At 42.0% G+C, this 20,000-nt stretch overlaps 1 protein-coding gene across 7 annotated transcripts in view; it reads right to left on the reverse strand.

The window, feature by feature from the left end:
- Positions 1 to 20,000, reverse strand: part of CTPS2 (CTP synthase 2) — a 109,994-nt gene that overhangs the window by 81,089 nt on the left and 8,905 nt on the right. For all 7 annotated transcript variants that reach the window (XR_004483222.2, XM_012532936.3, XM_033427906.2 and 4 more), the window contains 6 exons: positions 16,473 to 16,643; positions 14,244 to 14,344; positions 6,188 to 6,304; positions 5,827 to 5,910; positions 4,903 to 4,983; positions 1,107 to 1,258 (listed from right to left, as the gene is read on the reverse strand). Coding sequence is in view for 6 of the 7 variants with exons in the window: in XM_012532936.3 (XP_012388390.1) it covers positions 1,107 to 1,258; positions 4,903 to 4,983; positions 5,827 to 5,910; positions 6,188 to 6,304; positions 14,244 to 14,344; positions 16,473 to 16,643 (706 nt within the window). In the remaining variant the exon portion in view is untranslated. The remainder of the gene's footprint in view (positions 1 to 1,106; positions 1,259 to 4,902; positions 4,984 to 5,826; positions 5,911 to 6,187; positions 6,305 to 14,243; positions 14,345 to 16,472; positions 16,644 to 20,000) is intronic.

The raw sequence follows: 20,000 nt of genomic DNA on the forward strand, positions 1-20,000 counted from the left end.
TACCAAAGGTCAGTGCTTTTGTCATCATCGAATCATTTAAATTATTGTTACCGACATCAGTAACCAATAGTGCCTGATGTGATGTTAAGGCCTGGTGTATTTTCTCTCATAAGTGCCACAACGTGGTACCAGTATCCCCCCAGTTATATATGGATGGGAGAATAAGCCCAGAGAGGTTAAGTAATCTACCCAAACACAAAAACAGCTAGTGAAAGGAGAAGCTGGGCTCTGAATCTATGGTGCCTGACACCAGAGCTTACGTTTTTTCATTGAGATATAACTGACATACAACATTACATTAGTTCCAGATGTACAACCTAATGATTCAATATATTTATATATTACGAAATGATGACCGCAATATTCTAGTTAACATCTATCACCGCGCACAGTTACAAATTTTTTTGTGTGACAAGAAGTTTTAAGATCTACTCCTTAGCAACACCAGAGCCTTCATTTGTAACTACTGCGCCTATTGCCTCTACTTCAGCTGCAGAAGTCAAGCAGCCAGGACTTTATGGAGTCACGCCTCAGCAACATTTAGTAAAAGAAAACAGGTGATGGGGATTTAATCTGTATATGACATCAAATTAGACAAACCTTGCTGAAATTAATAGGACTGTCTTAAAGCTAAAACCTATCAGGGGTTTTTAATGCCGATACTGATAGTTAATAACTGCAGGATAGAACGACAATACCATAGCCAAAACTTCCCATTCAGAAGGATTTTCTTTAAGAAATGTTAGCCAAATCTTAAAAATAAGCAAAACAAAACAAAACAAAGCCTGTAGCATTTTAAACTGTTTAAAACATTCAGAAACGAAATAATAAACTAATAAATAAATGCTTCCAAAAGTTTTTTAAAATGCTGGAATCCAAATGCCTTCAATTCACTTTGCTTTAGTAGAGCAAAATCAAAGGCCCCAGAAATCTTCAGAGTACAGCAAAACACCCTAACAATATGCTAGAGCTTTAGATATTTCCAGAACCAAACATACCCATGTGGAAAGTGGAACGCTACATAGTTACCTTTCAAGGTACACCTCAGTGCTACCCCCAAACCTAAGAATTATGAAAACTTACATTAGTAATTCCTTTCACAGTACCTGTCAGCCATATTTTTCCACTTGAAAAGCAAATTGCTTGCAGAATCCCCAATAGGCAGATCCAATCTCTCTTTGAAATATTTAACGATGCCTTGTTCCTCCAAAAGCACAGGTACTCGGTAGGTGGAAGGAACATCGTGGATACATATAACCTGATCAATGATGATAAAACACCATATTTAATGGAACAACTCAAGTATGCCACAAAAATGAACGTAGGAATGAGGCAAAACTCAAGAGAGATAGCAGTTTATTTTTACTGACAGAAGAAAACCAGGAACACAGCAACCTAAACAGGAGTCAGAATTAACACAAGGTGACTTGGATCTAATTACAAAACACTTTGAAGTCATTATTCTACATCTGGAACCATGGATGCTATGGTAGAATATATATATATGTTTTTCCCTATATACACATTCTTTGTTCGTAGTTCCTGGCACAGGGCTTCAAAAACATTCAAAATTTCCTGAGTTATAGCGGTAACTTTGTTAAGTTAATGAGGTGACTCAGGGTGGCCCCTAGATGACTTCAGGATGGGAGTTGGTCACCAGAAAAACCAAGCAGGTCATTAGAAGGCTGGAACTTTCAGCCACCTGACCTCCACGGAGGGGACAGGGGCTAGAGACTGAGTTCAATCAGGTGACCAGTGATTTACTCCATCATGCCTACGTAATGAAACTCCAATCAAAAGGCTGAACATCAGGACTCAGGAGAGCATCCTCGCCGGTGAATTTACAGATGTACCGGGAAGTGGGTGCACCCTGACTCCACAGGGATAAAAGTTCTTGTGCCTGGGACTCTCCTAGACCTTGCCCTATGTGTCTCTTCATCTGGCTCTTCACCTGCACCCTTTACAATTAAACAGTAATCATAAATATAGCACTTTCCGGAGGTGTGAGTCATTCTAGAGAATTATCAAACTTCAGGTGGTTATGGGAAGCTTCAACTTTGTAGTCAGCCCGGCAGAAGTGTGGGTGGCTTGGGACAACAGAAACCTGCGGCGAGTGTCTGAAGTGCACGGCAGTCTTACAAAGACCTGCGGAGTCTGATGCTCACGCCAGGTAGTTAGTGTCTGAGTTGAACTGCAGGAACCCCAGGGGGTGTCAGAGACTTGGTATTGGAACATGAATGCTTTATGTCAGTATCCAAGACACACGGCCCAAGGCACCATCTTCTAAGCCTAGGTTAAGGCAGTAGCAATGAATACCTACACCTTGTCTTCTAAGTGTGGGTATGAAGTTTGTTTGTTCACTCATTTGTTGTTGCTGCTGCCTCTGTAGTTGCTTTTGTCTGTGCTCCCTTCATTTGGGTAAATTTAGAAGCACACATTAACACACTTAAATTAATTACACTTGTGAGGGGAAAAAGGCTCTTTTAAATGCCAGGTGGTGTGGTTGTTTTTCACACCCTAACGAGCTTTCACCACCCTCTCAGGTACATGCAAAGGGCTACTGGCAGGCATTTAAGGATCTGCCACACCCTAAATAAATGCCAAGAAATGTTCTGCCAACTCCAGGTGTTCAGTCTTTCCCAATCCATAGCTATCCAACCAAGGGTTCCTAAGCCGTTTGGACATGGACAACTTGATACTTAAGACTATTGTGTCTCACCCATGCATTCCCTGGTACAATTCAAAGTGCCAAGATGTCACTGATATGAGGCTCCATCCCAATTATTAACTAAAATTATTGATAAACCTCTGGACAGCCACAACTCCCACAAGTGGAAGGCATGAGGTGTGGAGCTATTTACTCATTTATCCTCCAAGCCAGAGACATTTTTTCAAATATCATGGTAACAGAGAACATCACAGAGACACCTGTGACTTTCCATTCCCTCCTCAGCAATCCAGGTGAGAAGAGCTCTAAACACAAGTTCACCAAGAACTAAGAAATGGGAGAATTAACTCATATGAGAAAAAGCAATGTGCTGACAGATGTAGAAAACAAACTTATGGTTACTGGGTTGGGGGGAGTAGTGGGGGGGGATATTGGGAGATTGGAATTGACATATACATACTACTGTATATAAAATATAGATAACTAATAAGAACCTACTGTACAGCACAGGGCACTCTACTCCATACTCTGTCATGACCTATATGGGAAAAGAATCTAAAAAAGAGTAGATAAGGCTTCCCTGGTGGCGCAGTGGTTGAGAATCTGCCTGCTAATGCAGAGGACACGGGTTCGAGCCCTGGTCTGGGAGGATCCCATATGCCACAGAGCAACTAGGCCTGTGAGCCACAACTACTGAGCCTGCGTGTCTGGAGCCTGTGCTCCGCAACAAGAGAGGCCGCTGTAGTGAGAGGCCCGCGCACCGCGATGAAGAGTGGCCCCCGCCTGCCACAACTAGAGAAAGCCTTCGCACAGAAATGAAGACCCAACACAGCAAAAATAAATTAATTAATTAATAAACTCCTACCCCCAACATCTAAAAAAAAAAAAACTAAAAATAAAAAAAAGAGTAGATAGATATATGTATATGTATAGCCAATTCACTTTGCTGTACAGCAGAAACACAACATTGTAAATCAACTATACTCCAATAAAAATTTTTTTTAAAAAAAGCAGTGTGCTAAAAAATGGCTAATAGACTAGCCTGTGGGCTGATGAGATAGAACATTCTTCAGAATCTATAGTTATAAAGAAAATAAACTCAAGAATTCCCTGGCGGTCCAGTGGTTAGGACTCGGCACTTTCACTGCCATGACCCAGGTTCAATCTCTGGTCGGGGAACTAAGATCCCGCAAGCCATGTGGCATGGCCAAAAAAAAAAGAAAAGAAAAGAGACTCCATACGGTTGAAAGTTTGGACTGTATCATCTGTTCGCAGAGCTCTCAGCAACCCAACTCTAAAAGCTGTATCCTTCTATTTCGGAAACCAGGTTAAATGTGTGTGATACCCACACCAAGTACTATTTACAAAAAACAACGGAACAAAACCAAAATGGCTTGACGACACACAGATATAGGAGAGTGCTTTAAACCTGCTATCACATTTTTCAAAGGAGTTCAGACTTGTGCACTGACCCTGAAGCATCAGGCAGTGAATACAACAGCCTGCCTCCTGAGACTCAGAAATCTGATTAGGTGGTTTTTAGGCTTCAGAGAACCCCGAGCTAATCTGAAGAAAACAAAAGGTTTCTGACAAACCTCGCCCTTTTCCTGAGCACACGTCATATCACTTTTTAAACTCCAATCCCTTGTGCCTGAGCCTTATTGGAAACAAGAGACAGAGATAAGCAGATGAAAGAGAAAAAGATGAAAGAGAAAAGAAAAGCCGGCTCTTGGATACCCAGGTGGAAAGTCCTGCAGAACAGAGGACCTGAACCCACGTCACAGTGGTTTTTGTAGCAGTGAACTGAGCTGAGGTCACTGATGTAATCAGAAATGATAGTGTGAATGTCACCGTAATGTGTGGTTTGGGGTGAGTTAAGCTGTAACAAGTACAAAAGAAAAATCAAAGTAAAAGCCATAAGTGTCCTGGAAAGACAAGATAAAGAGACGATAAGCAGGCTTCAAATGGTTCTCTCTCTAGAGGTTGGACTGCGAGTTAAAAAAAACAACCCACCTGGTTTTGTACCTACAATTAAAACTTAAGGAGTGAAACACACAATCTATTTCAGGAGTCTCAAGACTGTTCACTTAAGGGCAAGGGAGCCGTAGTTGCATATGAGTCCCCCAAATCTTTTATAAATGTTGTGAAAGGTAAGACGATAACTTAAGAGGTGTGAAATGCTGGCATCAGCAGAAGCGCCTGCAAGGCATTCGAATCTAAAGAGCAGCACTAACCTGTTCAGGGTTCACGTGACAAAACATAGAAATCTTTTCCTTCACAGCCATTTCGATGGGCGTTGAACTTCGGCAGACAATCTGTCAAAGTCGATTACGCACGGGGTTAGCAGACAGGAATTGGGCTGTTCACACCGCCACTGATTTTCAGGAGGACGCTACATTAATTTTGCTCCAGAAGACTTGACCGAGTGGGCATTTCTCCACCCTGGGCGTTCCACTGGGCTACTAGAAATTGGTCGGAGCAGTAATATAAGCAAGTGTAACCAAACTCAACACAAATCCACCGGTAGGAAATGTCAAGGCATTTCTAGCGAACAGACTCGAGGCTCACAAATGTTACTTCTTTAAAACTACAAGAATAGAGCCAGACCAAGGGTTGGCAAACTTTTCTCTAAAGGGCCAGATGGTAAAAACTTTAGGCTTTGCAGGTCGTGCAGCTGCTGCCCTGACTCCTCACGGTACTGCCATGAGCAAAGGCAGCCAGAGATAAATGTGGACAACTTCCTTTACAGGAGGCAGGTCTGCAGGCCCTTACCTGCCAGCCTCTGATCTAGACTACTGGCAATAACTGGATTACTGCTATAAATAAGAGCAGGGATAGCCCCACCTAGCAGGCTCATAGGAAAATCTCCCAGGTCCCACCTCCCTCTAAGGGACCCAGGGACCACACAGATGACAGGACATTGCACTTGCCCAGATGTCAGTGTGGCCAATCAAATGAGGACCTGGAGAAGAAGAGATGGCCAATTTAGAAATGTGTGAAGCGACACTTGAGGATGAGGGAATAAGCCTTCCGCAGCTCCCAGATACAAAAAGCTCAGTCATAGATACCATTTGAGAGCTAGGAAGGACTTAGATGATGTTATAGTTTAAGAAATGGAGGTCCTATTCCAAGAAACTTACCCACTCTCTTTAACTCACCAGATCGGGAGACAGGCCTAAGCCCCTCAACGCACGGACACTGTTTTGTGTGGGTTTGGTTTTCTGTTCTCCAGTAGCACTGGGCTGAAAAGAAATGGGTCACTGTCAGTACACTGGACATCTAGCTCTTCTGGATAATGAATGGCTTCCTGGTTTAAAATTTGGAATAGGGGGCTTCCCTGGCAGTCCAGTGGTTGACTCTGCACTTTCACTGCAGGGGGCGCAGGTTCAATCCCTGGTCAGGGAACTAAGATCCCACATGCCACACGATGCGGCCAAAACAAAAAGAAAGTGGAATAAACAGAGTATCATAGGAAGACCCACAGGAGTTGCTGACTACACACTTATCTGGAAAGCTCACCTGTGGGACAAGGCTAACATGGATATTACAGAAATTCTCTCTTTTTGCTTTAAACTGGAATTGTCTGAACGCTTCCACAAATGGCATTCCTTCAATGTCTCCAATGGTGCCACCCAGCTGGGAATGGAAAAAAAAGACACAAGAGATCAAATAGCTTCCGTGGTACACAGACTAACAGAACAATTCTTAATACACTAAGCGTGAGAACTGAAGTCCCCCGAAAATGGGGATCACTAATAGGCTGTCAACGCTTCACCTCATCAAGACTGAAAAAAAATTTTTTTAAAGAAAAGGAGTGGGACTTCCCTGGTGGCACAGTGGTTAAGAATCTGCCTGCCAAGGCAGGGGACACGGGTTCGAGCCCTGCTCTGGGAAGATCCCACATGCCACGGAGCAACTAAGCCCGTGTGCCACGACTACTGAGCCTGTGCTCTAGAGCCCGCGAGTCACAACCACTGAAGCCCGCGTGCCTAGAGCCCGTGCTCCGCAACAAGAGAAGCCACCGCAATGAGCAGCCCGCGCACCGCAATGAAGAGTAGCCCCGCTCGCCCCAACTAGGGAAAAGCCCGCGTGCAGCAACGAAGACCCAACGCAGCCAAAAATAAATAAATAAATAAATTTTTTTTAAAAAAAGGGTTTGTTTTAAAAAAAAAAGGAGCACTTTAAGAAAAGAGAAGGGAATTCCTAAGCAGATAAAAAGATCCAGAATATACACCACAGAGGAGTGAGATCAGTTAGTTTCTACCAGTGGTCCCGTTGGAAGGGAGAATTGAAATCCGGTGACAATGTGAGAAAAGGGAGAGCCATCTGGTTCTGCCCGGTGTGAAACAGTTAGCATTCTCCCTCTCTCTGTCTCTCTCTCTCTCTCTCTCTCTCTCTCTCTCTTCATGAACACACACACACAAACAAACACACACACACACACACACACACACACACACACACCTGTATGCAGCTCAACAGTCTCCTTGTAATGGTGGTACTACCAGAATTAAATCACTTGTACTAAAACATGCTGTCTCTCCGAAAGAAGTAGTACCAAAAGCCCCGAGAATATTCCTGACAGTGTAATCCTTTGACAAATGTTAACTTAATTTACATTGTACTTCCAAGAAAGTTACTTAAGCATTTTACTTTAGACAAGGATAAAATTTCACCTTAACGCATTCATCCTCACCATATTTAAATACTTAAAGATTATCACCCAGATTTTTAAATTAATTCTTTAGCATTTGAGCATCTACTACGGGCTCAACACTTGAAATGAGCTGCTGGGAAGAACTTAAGACAGCCTGCTCCTGAGGAGCTCGGAGTTTAGCGAGGAGAATAAGGCAGAGCTAAAGAACAATAAAGCAAGAGCAAAACTTGAGCACGAAGTGGAATGATCGGGATGCTGAGGAGGAAGAGATCACGGTGGGCCCAGGCCCAGGATCCACCACCTTCCCCGGCTTCGGCTACTCGACTGGGTCCAAAATCTACTTACCTCTCCTCCCAGCGCCGCTGGGCTTTGAAGCCAACTTGTCCGTGACATCTTGGATGGATCAGTAAGTATTCAAACTTACCATGGCCCAAACTGAACCCCTGGTCCCCACAGCCCTGGGCCTGTTTGTCTGGGGGCTTCTCCCTCATCTCAGCAACAGCATCTCCTACCACTAACAGGTTCAAGCTACAGGTCTGGAAATCATCCTCCATTCCCGCCTTTTCCTTACCCAACCCTGTCCAGTGAGCTGTACCTCCAAAACATTCTTGAAAATCTCTCCACTGCTATTTCCACCACTACCACCCTAGACGCCCAAGCCAACACCATCTTTTGCAGGGATTACGGCAGTCGTCTAAGCCTGCGGTGGCTAAGATGGCCTGCTGTCTATTTTCACACATGAAGCTATACTGGCACACGGCCGCGCCCACCCACACGTCACCTAAGGCTGCTTGGGCACTGCAATGGCAGAGTGGAGTAGCTGTGACAGAGACTCTCTGACCTGCAAAACCAAACATATTTACTATCTGGCCCTTTACAGAAAAAGTTGGCTGCCCCCAATTTTAATGGCCTCCCAGCTTCCACCCTCTCCTGTCCTACCAACCATCTGTCATACAGCAGCAGAGTGACATTTTAAAACTCAGAATACATCTCTCCCATGCTTATAACCTTCAGCAGCTCACTGCTTGACTAAAAATAAAATCTAAACTCCTTTAGGCAGCCAACAAAAGGCCCTACATGATCTGACCCTGAAACATATCTCTAATCTCATCTCATGCCCCACTCCCACCTGCCCCCTTCCCATCCCCCTAATCCCCCAGCCTCCACCTCTGTGCTCCAGCCCCACTGGCCTTTTAGGTCCTCAGATGGCTTACGGTCTTCCTTCCTGCCCCTTAGGCCCTCCAACCCACCTTCATCATCTACACCTTACTTCCTTTTTATCCTTCAGCCCGGGGAGCTGTGTCCCCCCCAGAGAGCCCAACACTGACCACCCACCTAAAGCACCCTGTCTCTCCCCTTCCTAGTAACACAGCACAAGGTGCCATTATTTTATTTGAGTCCTTGTCTCCTCTCTACCCCACTGGGCTGTAAGGCCCATGAGGGCAGGAACTTGCCTGCCGTACCTCCAGCACAAGTCCAGAGCCCTGCACACAGCACTGGGAGTTTAGGTTAGTGGTCAGGACAGGACAGAACGGTCTTGAAATTCAATATAAGCCCTAGGTCACAGCGTTCTAGTACCTGTTACCATAATTACAACAGAATCAAACTAAGAAGTCTGAGGATTTCATTGCTACAGAAGAAATTATTCTTTACTAACTTTAACTAAGATAACAAAACATAATTAAAATTCAATTCTCCTGGCTACGGAACAGATAGAAATGTATGATCATTCTGTAAATGAATGACAAACTTAATGATGAAAATCCAAAAAATAAAACATGAAATCAGGAAACTGGCAGGGGGTGAGGGGTGTAAGTGCTCACTAACTATAATACACCAGAATCCAATGGGGGGAAAATATGTAGGAAAAAAAGAGGTCTGCACTTAAACTAAACCATAAGGACGCATTTTCTGGTTTTTGATGGGGGCTATTCTGGGAGTAAGCAGGGAATCCGGCAAAGGAAGCAAAAGCTTTAAACGTTACCTGCTTCCACCCCCACTGCACCCTCTCTGCCAATTTGGAAAGTCCCATTTCTCCTCTGGTTCACCATTATCGTCATTGTGATCAGAAACTTTCAGTGTTATTCCTAGAGTAGCCCTAAGTTAATTCTTTCCTCGCACAACAGGGAAAATATCACCCATAACAACATGTTAAGACCTATCCAAACCAAAGCTGAAGCAGCAGTCAAGCAAATTTATGGGATGTGCAATGTCCACTTTGCCTTTAAGGAAAGGAATCTTCTCTGAAAGTTGCTGAGAGAGTAAATCTTAAAAGTTCTCATCACAAGAAAAAAAACATTTTGTAACTATGTGAGATGATGGATGTTGACGAAATTTATGATGCTCATCAATTCACAATATAGGGACTTCCCTGGTGGCAGTGGTTAAGAATCCACCTGCCAGACACTATAAAACTCTTAGAGGAAAACACAGGCAGAAGATTCTATGACATAAATCACAGCAAGATCCTTTTTGACCCACCTCCTAGAGAAATGGAAATAAAAACAGAAATAAACAAATGGGACCTAATGGAACTTCAAAGCTTTGGCACAGCAAAGGAAACCATAAACAAGAGGAAAAGACAACCCTCAGAATAGGAGGAGATATTTGCAAATGAAGCAACTGACAAAGGATTAATCTCCAAAATTTACAAGCAGCTCATGCAGCTCAATATCAAAAAAACAAACAATCCAATCCAAAAATGGGCAGAAGACCTAAATAGACATTTCTCCAAAGAAGATATACAGATTAAAAAAAAAAAAGAAGAAGATATACAGATTGCCAACAAATACACGAAAGTATGCTCAACATCACTAATTAGAGAAATGCAAATCAAAACTACAATGAGGTATCACCTCACACCAGTCAGAATGGCCATCATCAAAAAATCTACACATAATAAATGCTGGAGAGGGTGTGAAGAAAAGGGAACCCTCTTGCACTCTTGGTGGGAATGCAAATTGATACAGCCACTATGGAGAACAGTATGGAGGTTCCTTAAAAATCTAAAATTGAACTACCATATGACCCAGGAATCCCACTACTGGGCATATACCCTGAGAAAACCATAATTCAAAAAGAGTCATGTACCACAACGTTCATTACAGCTCTATTTACAACAGCCAGGACATGGAAGCAACCTAAGTGTCCATCGACAGACGAATGGATAAAGAAGATGTGGCACATATATACAATGGAGTATTACTCAGCCATAAAAAGAAACGAAATTGAACTATTTGTAGTGAGGTGGATGGACCCAGAGTCTGTCACACAGAGTGAAGTAAGTCAGAAAGAGAAAAACAAATACCGTATGCTAACACATATACATGGAATTAAAAAAAAATGGTTATGAAGAACCTAGGGGCAGGACAGGAATGAAGACGCAGACGTAGAGAATGGACTTGAGGACACGGGGTGGGGGAAGGGTAAGCTGGGATGAAGTGAGAGAGTGGCATCATGGACATATATACACTACCAAATGTAAAATCGATCGCTAGTGGGAAGCAGCCGCTTAGCACGGGGAGATCAGCTCAGTGCTCTGTGACCACCTAGAGGGGTGGGATAGCGAGGGTGGGAGGGAGACGCAAGAGAGAGGAGATATGGGGATATATGTATAGCTGATTCACTTTGTTATAAAGCAGAAACTAACACGCCACTGTAAAGCAATTATACTCCAATAAAGATGTTAAAAAATAAAAAATTAAAATTAAAAAAAAAAAGAATCCACCCGCCAATTCAGGGGACACAGGTTCAGGCCCTGGTCTGGGAAGATCCCACATGCCGCGCAGCAACTAAGCCTGTGCGCCACAACTACTGAGCCTGTGCTCTAGAGCCCGTGAGCCACAACTACTGAGCCCACATGCCACAACTACTGAAGCCCGCGCACCAAGAGCCCGCGCTCTGCGCCAAGAGCCTGTGCTCCACAACAAGAGAAGCCACCGCAATGAGAAGCCCGCGCACCGCAACGAAGAGTAGCCCCCAATCGCTGCAACTGGAGGAAGCCCGCATGCAGTAACGAAGACCCAACGCAGCCAAAAATAAATTAAATAAATAAATAAATGGGGAAAAAGCAAAATTAAAGTGGAGAAATTAATTTTAACACTATATTTTATGTAGCAGAGTGTATCAAAAATATTATCATTTCAACATCACCACTTTTTTTAAATTATGAGGCACTTTACATTCTTTTTTTTTTCATACTAAGTCTTTGAAACCCAGTTATATTTTAAACTCACAGCACGTCTCAGTTTGGATGGGCTACTTTCACATGCTCAACAGCCCCATGTGGAGAGTGGCTACCATATTGGACAAGGTGGTACTCTGCAACAAATAACCACTGTAAACCAAAGGTGTGAGGGCTTGTCCGACCCTTTGCTGGGCTTGAATAAAATCAGTCTCGGGCTGATCTTTAAGATTTTGAAATTGCTAAATGGCACCTTCAAGTTGACATTAATAAGTTTTTTTCAAAAAGTAAAATGATGCATGCACATGGTTAAAAACCAAATTGTACAGCAGAGCTTACAATAGAAAGCAAGAGTTCCCTGCCCCACTCTTCCCTCTCCCAAGTCTGATTCCCCAAGGCAAGCGCTTTATTTTTTTATTTACTTTGTTTATTTATTTTTGGCTGCGGTCTTCGTTGCTGCGCGCGGGCTTTCTCTAGTTGCGGGGAGCGGGGGCTACTCTTTGTTGCGGTGTGCGGGCTTCTCATTGCGGTGGCTTCTCTTGTTGCAGAGCACGGGCTCTAGGTGTGCGGGCTTCAGTAGTTGTGGCTCGCAGGCTCAGTAGTTGTGGCTCGCGGGCTCTAGAGCGCAAGCTCAGTAGTTGTGGTGCATGGGCTTAGTTGCTCCGCAGCATGTGGGGTCTTCCCGGACCAGGGCTCGAACCCATGTCCCCTGCACTGGCAGGCGGATTCTTAACCACTGTGCCACCAGGGAAGCCCGGCAAGCGCTTTAACTTCTTTGTTGGGATTTCTTCTGGTAGTTACCTCCATATCTCTAAACCGAACCTCATCCATCTCAGCTCTTCCTCAACTTAGCCATTTCAGACACCCTCTAATGAACGTAGGTGTACTTCCTGCTGTGACAGATGAGGATGCAGCTCTCTGGTACCCCCATCCCCAGATACCAATCTCAATTGTTAATTCTACTGGTTACTTTCCTAACCTGAGATACTTTTGCTTCTTTTTCAGCCAAATACTAACAGTATCTGTAGACCCTCGCAGTGTAAAATGAGGTTCTGCCCACCCCCCTTCCCCTCCAGCACTCCTCCACCCCCTCCACCTCACGATCCCTCTTTTCAAAGTTGATGACACATTCCTGCTTTTAAGGTTTCTCTGATTCATCCTGGAGATGGGTCCTAAAAACTGAAAATCAATAAAGAGAGTGACCGTGCCAGTCTCCTTCACGGTAGAGTCAAGCTATGCCCCGGTTTACATCTTTGTTCTCATATCAGATGTTATTCTCCTGACACTTTTCCTGCCTTTCTCTTTTCTCACACTATTTGTCTTTATCATTGCCTCGATTTGTTTGCAAACTATTCACTGTACTAGATATTAAATTTTTTTTAAGGAAGCAAGCCTAGTTATGCAGACATGGTCAGTTTATAAAACTTCACCAAGCTATACATCTGTGATATGTGCACTTTTCTGTGTTTATGTCATACTCCGATTTTTAAAAATTATAGAGGAAGCATCCTCTCTTTCCTCGTAAATTGTGAAGGAAGAAATACAAAGGGAGAGAAAATTTTATATAGCACACTTATACATTCACATGAAGTTTATCAACCATACCATTATAGTAGCAAAATTATAATTAATATATGATAGTACAGCGCATTTACGTTAAGATTATCAGCTCTACTATTAACGAAATGGATATTGTAGGTAGCATAATATCTATTTGCAAACACTGATAACGATGACAATAATAGCAGCTAACATGTTTATTGAGCACCTCCTAAATGCCAGACATGGCCAAGTGCTTTTTACATTATTATATTTAATTCTTGCAACAACCCTGTTATTATTATCTTGTTGTAATTACAATATTACACTATCATATTGTTATAGGTGAGTACATTGACACTTTGAGAAGTAACTTGCCAAGTCATACAAGCATCTTAACAATGGTTAATAATTTTCGAGCACTTAGTATAGATCCAACACAATCTAAGCACTAAACGTATTGGCTTATTTAATCCTCAAAACATTATCCCCACTTGGTAGATGAGTAAATTGAGGCACAGAGTAGTTAAGCAAACTTGGCCAAGGTCACCCAGCTGGTAAGTGAACCAGCTGGGCTATGAACCCAAGCAGTCTGACTCCAGACTCTTAACCACTAAGCCATACACCACTTGGGGGTGAGGGCAGAAATGTGAACTTGGGGAGTCTGCCTCTAGGAACCAAAATGTTCATTATTCTGCTGTCCCGTCTGTCAATTAGGTCAACTGACCTTTAGATAAGGAGTACATGGATGTTATTCTCATTCTGCACATTGAGAGGAAGGGAAGCAGTGAACAAGTGGCAAGTTCAAATACTAAGCTCTTTCTTTAAACAGCTAGTACTCACTTCTCACCTCCAAGTCACCTCTACAGTCGGACTTGCCTAACTTGGTCTCTCTCTACTTCCAAAGCACTTTGCAAACGGCACTCAGTAGAATGCATTCTGTGACTCATCAGTCCTCACTTGCAGACTGCTGCTCGCCCACCCCAGGAGTAATCACCCAGTTTAAGCCAATCTTGCCCACTGACTTGTGACCACAAAAGCAGGGGCCATCTATGTCGCTCCCTGCTGTAATCCCACCTCCTAGGCCGGTGTCCAGCACACATGAGGCCATCTACACATATCTGTTGAATGAATGAAGACCAGCTGCTTAAAAACCCATAAGGATATAAAATTATAACGAAAAGTTCCGTGCTTGCCTCAATAACACATATTTGGGGCTCTTCCTTGTGACCATCCACAGGCACCATGGCTTGATTCATAACCCACTCCTGGACAGCATCAGTAATGTGAGGGACAACTGTAGAAAGAAGTAATAATTAGCACAAAAGCTTATTTCATGGTCATGGTCATGAGAAATGAATGTATTAGTGTCTTTAGACCTCCCAAATAACCTGAAACCCACCTGGCAAATTAGACAAGCTACAGTCCTCACATTATTATCCATCTCACTGAAATTAATACTATAGATGCAACATAGGTTTAGTCATTTAAATGTTATGCCATTTCCCTTGAAATCGACCAACCACAGAGAGAGAGAAGAAATGCCATCTTTGATGCTATCTATAGAAAACACCTATAATGCCAACTAAAAACTGTGCAAGGAGGGCTGCCAAGGGTGCTGAATACTGGACTCCAAGGGGAAGAAGGTCTCAGAGTGGCCCAGCCCTGCAGACCCTGGGCAATTCGCCAGCCAGTGTGGAAGGGTCACTCAGAGAGTGTACACGAGGCCTGCATGCTGACCAGGGGCCTGAGGCTGCTAATCTCAGCCGAAGAGACAAAAAGATGCAGCCAACTAACCTAATGTGATGTACAAAGCAGGAATGTTGGCCTCTGGGAAGCTGACGCGGATAGCGCCTGTCATCTGCTCCACCGCCACCTGCAGCTCCCCGGCCCCAGCTGCTCCCGCGAGGCGGAAGTCGTCTCTGATTGGTGCGTTTGGAACGACCCACCACGCATGCCCAGCCCGACCCCTTTCTGGGAGGGCGGGGTAGGTCTGGCTCTGCCTCCACGTGGGCAGCGCAGGGATCGGGGTCAAGGCCCAGGTCTGGGGCCTTGCCCTCTCCCCAAGTTTGGGACGTGGCAGGTATGAGGCAGCAGCTCTCCCTCCCCCGGGTCTTCCCAATACCTACACTTGGGGGAAAACTATTAGAAAGTACAATTGTAGCTAAGATCTAAACCACACTGTCCAGTGTCAGCAGTAACATAGCTGATCTTTTGATCTCCATCTGTCCAACTTCTTTATCTACTTCTCAGCTGCTTTCCAACATGAAGGTGATTTAAAGGGGATGGGGAATTAGCACCTTTACCCTACCACGTAGGAACTTATGAATACAAGCGGGGGGGGGAGCCCTGCGGGTCTCTCTTCAAGGACAAAAGAGAATAAGAATCATACACCCCATGAAAAGGGTTGGCGAAAAAAGGGTCATATCATGCTGCCCTCCAGTTCAATCCCCGCACCCCCCCACGTCCCCCCCATCACTGTTCTTCTTCAAAGGGGAGTAATCATCATCCATGCAAAGATACAAGAAAAAAGTAGAAAAAGAACATATTAAATAAAGGACAGACAAAAACAAACCAAAGTAAATCTATACCCCAATCAGATGTGTGATGAATAAATGGTTCCCCATGGATTTTATAAATAAAAGCTAAAGAGAGAAAGAGAAAGAGGACAGAAACATGGACTAAAGGAAACAATGACATTAGTTAAAAAAAAAAAAAGACTGATGAAAATACAATCAATCAGGAACATGGAGGATGAACTTGAAACCTTTGAGGAAAATGAAAAGTAAAAGTTTGTATGGTGACATCGCGGTGATCATTTTGAAATGTATAAAAACATCAAACCACTATGTTGTGTAACAGGAACTAACATAGTGTTGCAGGTCAGTTATACGTCAAAAACGAACAAACTCATAAAAGAGACAGATCAGATTTGTGGTTATGGGGCAGGGGGGACTGGATGAAGGTAGTCAAAAGGTACAAACTTCCAGTCATAAGATAAATAAGTACTAGGGATGTAATACACACCATGATAAATATAATTAACACTGCTCTATGTTATATATGAAAGTTGTTGAGAGTAAATCCTAAGAGTTTTCATCACAAGGGAAACATTTTTGTCTGTTTCTTTAATTTTGCATCTATCAGAGATGATGGATGTTCACTAAACTTATTGCGGTCATCATTCCATGATGTATGTAAGTCAAATCATTATGCTGTACACCCTAAACTTATACAGTGCTGTATGTCAATTATAGCTCAATAAAACTGGAGAAAAAAAAAAAGGAAAGAAAAGGAGGAGAGAACAGGGATCTGAAAAGGATTGGAGCTTGTAGAGCACAGGGACCCCCTCACCTTCAGGTCTATTTTGAGCAGGGTGTGAGTGCTCAGCACATAGGGCCCCTAATGTTTGTGGAATATAATACCTTGTACTGTTTTCCCCAGGTAATCGCCACGCCTCTCTTTGTTGATCACATGTTGATATATCTTCCCAGTGGTGATGTTGTTGTCTTTATAAAGATTAATGTCCAAGAACCTTTCATAATTTCCAAGGTCTAAATCAACTTCTCCACCATCGTTTAAGACAAACACTTCACCTGGGATAAAAAGGCAATGTAAAAATTAAAAATTTGCTTCCAGTAGATTATTTTTCAAAGATGAGCACAATATATTAAAGGGCTGGTAGAAGACTTATTTATAAGCCATAGTGTATCACCATTTCCATATTTCAATGGGAAAATTTAGCAATTCGATTCTATCCATGAAAGTGCATTGGAAAAATTCTGGTATTCTAGTACAGTAGTTTTAAATGCTTACTGAAATTCTGTCCTCAAGATTTAGCTTTTCCAAACTCATCATATACCACATGAAAAAGGGACTTTAAAACAGCAATTTTTAAAACAAATAGCAATTGACTTCAAAGCATCAGTATCCCGGACTCTGAAATGGGCGTAAGAAAATTTTCATTGATTCCAGTCTTGGGTAAAGTCATTATTGAACAGACAGTAGATGAAAAGCAGGGCCTCCACTAGCCCACGGGGCGAGTTGGTGAAACTGAGGCCAAAAAGAAAGTGAGCAACAAGCCACCTGCACAACAGCACCGTGATGAAGGATACAGATGAAGACTTGGGACTTCCCTGGTGGCGCAGTGGTTAAGAATCCCCTGCCAATGCAGGGGACACAGGTTCAAGCCCTGGTCCGGGAAGATTTCACATGCCGCAGAGCAACTAAGCCCACACGCCGCAACTACTGAAGGCTGCGTGCCACAACTACTGAAGCCCACGTGCCTAGAGCCCAAGCTCTGCAACAAGAGAAGCCACGGCAGTGAGAAGCCCGCGCGCCACAATGAAGAGTAGCCCCTGCTCACCACAACTAGAGAAAGCCTGTGGGCAGCAACGAAGACCCAACACAGCCAAAAAAAAAAATTCAAGTAATTAATTAATTAATTTTTTTAAAGTGTGTATAGATGAAGACTTAATCACATGACCGGCAACTGTGTTGACTACTAGGCATGCCTCTGGGTCTCCAGCGTTACTTGAGGGCATCGATTGGGAGTCCAATGTCCTAAAGCCACCTGTCAGAACTGAACCTCTCCCTGATTAAGGAAATTCTATCATTTACTTCTATAGCTAGATGTTCACAGCATAAAAAGAAGGTTGGCTAGCTTCTGAACCTAATCAGAAGCCTTTTATAGTCTCATTTATGTCTCCCTCATAAGGTACCTATGTGTGACCGGAAAGATCTCTAACTTTAAGGACAAAAGAGCAAAATGATGAAATTGCAATATTTTCGTGTTTCCCAAATTCCATTTCCAGTTCAAATTCTACTTTCTCATGTTTATCAGGAATTGCCAATCCATGGAAAAGTCTTTGTACTTTGATCATCTTAACTTCTGCCAAATAGGGGAAGATCTCTGAAATCTCTCTAGTTAATTCAGGCCCAATCCAGTTTGGCAATTCTCCAGGTATACGGCAAAGGTCTTGAAATTTTAGATTCCTAAATTTTAAAATTTTAGATTCCTATTATGTTTTTAGAAGAAAAAGAAAAGCTGTAGATCATGTCTTCAAGAACTTTTTTTTTTTATTTAATGCAATTATAATAAAAATGCCAACAGATTTTTTTTAACTTGACAGTGAAACTAAAGTTAATTTGGAAGAAAAACAGGTGTGATTACCAAAACAAAACACATGAAAAATAAATAAAAATAAAAGCCCTTAAAAAATAACAGTGAGTAAAGGAAGATTAAAATATATATGTGTTAAAAAAATAAATAAAATAAAATTCAAAAAAAGTGCATATATTTATATATTTCAGTATATACAAATATGGAATAAGACAACATGAACAAATACTACACAAAATACCCCCAAAAGTCCCTATTACATAAAGGAATTTAATACATGACTAAAAAAACCAAAGATATCATTACAAATCAAAGTAGGTAAAATACACAGAAATAAATTTCAAAGAAATGTGTAGGAACTATATGAAGAAAACTTTACTTCAGAGACATAAAAGAAGGTATGGATAAAATGAAAGCCACTTATACAGTTCCTGAATAAGCCAGTCAATATTTGCAGTGTTTAATTCTTCCCCAAATTAATTCATAAATTTAAAGAGTCATTTCTCATAAACTTTGATAAAAGGACTCTGAAGTTAATCTTGAAGACAACTAACATTTCAACGTTTAAAAAAGGAGAAAAGCAATAATGAGAAAAGTCCTGATAATAAAAAGTTGCAGCTATTAAAATGGTAGGCAGGAATAAACAAAGAGATCTGGAACAGAGCAGAATACAAAGACAGAAATTTAGTATATACTGAAAGGTGGTATTTCAAGTCAGTGGAGAAAGGATGCAATCTTTGATAATTGCAATTAGGAATAGTGGCTAATCAGAAAAAAATTTAGAGAAAAAATTATGTTACATCCTCATCTCCCACCAAATTAAATTCCAGATGTATTAACAATATTAAAGTAAAAGCAAATGGTGGTGATCATTTAAAAATGTACAGAAACATCAAATCACTATATTGTGCACCAGGAACACAGTGTTGTAAGTCAATTATACTTCAAAAGCAAACTCATAGAAAAAGAGATCAGATTTGTGGTTACCAGAGGATAGGGGTGGGGTGAGGGGAATTGGATGAAGGTGGTCAAAAGGTACAGACTTCCAGTTATAAGATAAGTAAGTACTAGGGATGTAATGTACAGCAACATAAATATAATTAACACTGCTCTATGTTATACATGAAAGTTAAGAGAGTACATCCTAACAGTTTTCATCACAAGGGAAACAATTTTTTGCTACTTCTTTAATTTTGCATCTGTATGAGATGATGGATGTTCAACTAAACATTGTGATAATCATTTCATGATGTATGTAAGTCAAATTATTATGCTGTACACCTTAAACTTATACAGTGCTGTATTTCAACTATACCTCAATAAAACTGGAAGAAAAAAAATAAAGTAAAACCAAATGAAACTCTAAAAGTGCCAGAAGAAAATATAGATGAATATTTAAATATTCCTGGGACAGAGAAGCTTACAGGTGACATCAAGGGCAGAAACCATAAAGGAAACAGCTGATACATTTAGTCACACAAATGGTAAAATGAAATTTATCAGCAGCAGAAGTAATATTAAGACAAATTGCAAACAGAGTAAAAATATATACATGTGCTAAGTATAGGTTAATATACTCTGCACAAAGTATTCTTGAAAATCATTTTTCAAAATCCAAAGGAAAATTGGCATAACACATGGCGTTAGTCAATTCTGCTGTCTACCAAACAACCCTAAAATCTCAGCGACTTAGAAAACATTTACTGATTTCTCCCTCATGTTACGTAGGGGTTGTGGGTCAGTTGTGAGTCTACCTTGTGCCTTCTTATTCCAGGACCCGGGCTGAAGGAGAAATCCCTATATGGGGCATGCAGCTCTCACAGCAGAGGGC

The sequence above is a fragment of the Orcinus orca genome, chromosome X, assembly GCF_937001465.1.
Source record: "Orcinus orca chromosome X, mOrcOrc1.1, whole genome shotgun sequence".
Classification (NCBI taxonomy): Eukaryota; Metazoa; Chordata; class Mammalia; order Artiodactyla; family Delphinidae; genus Orcinus; species Orcinus orca.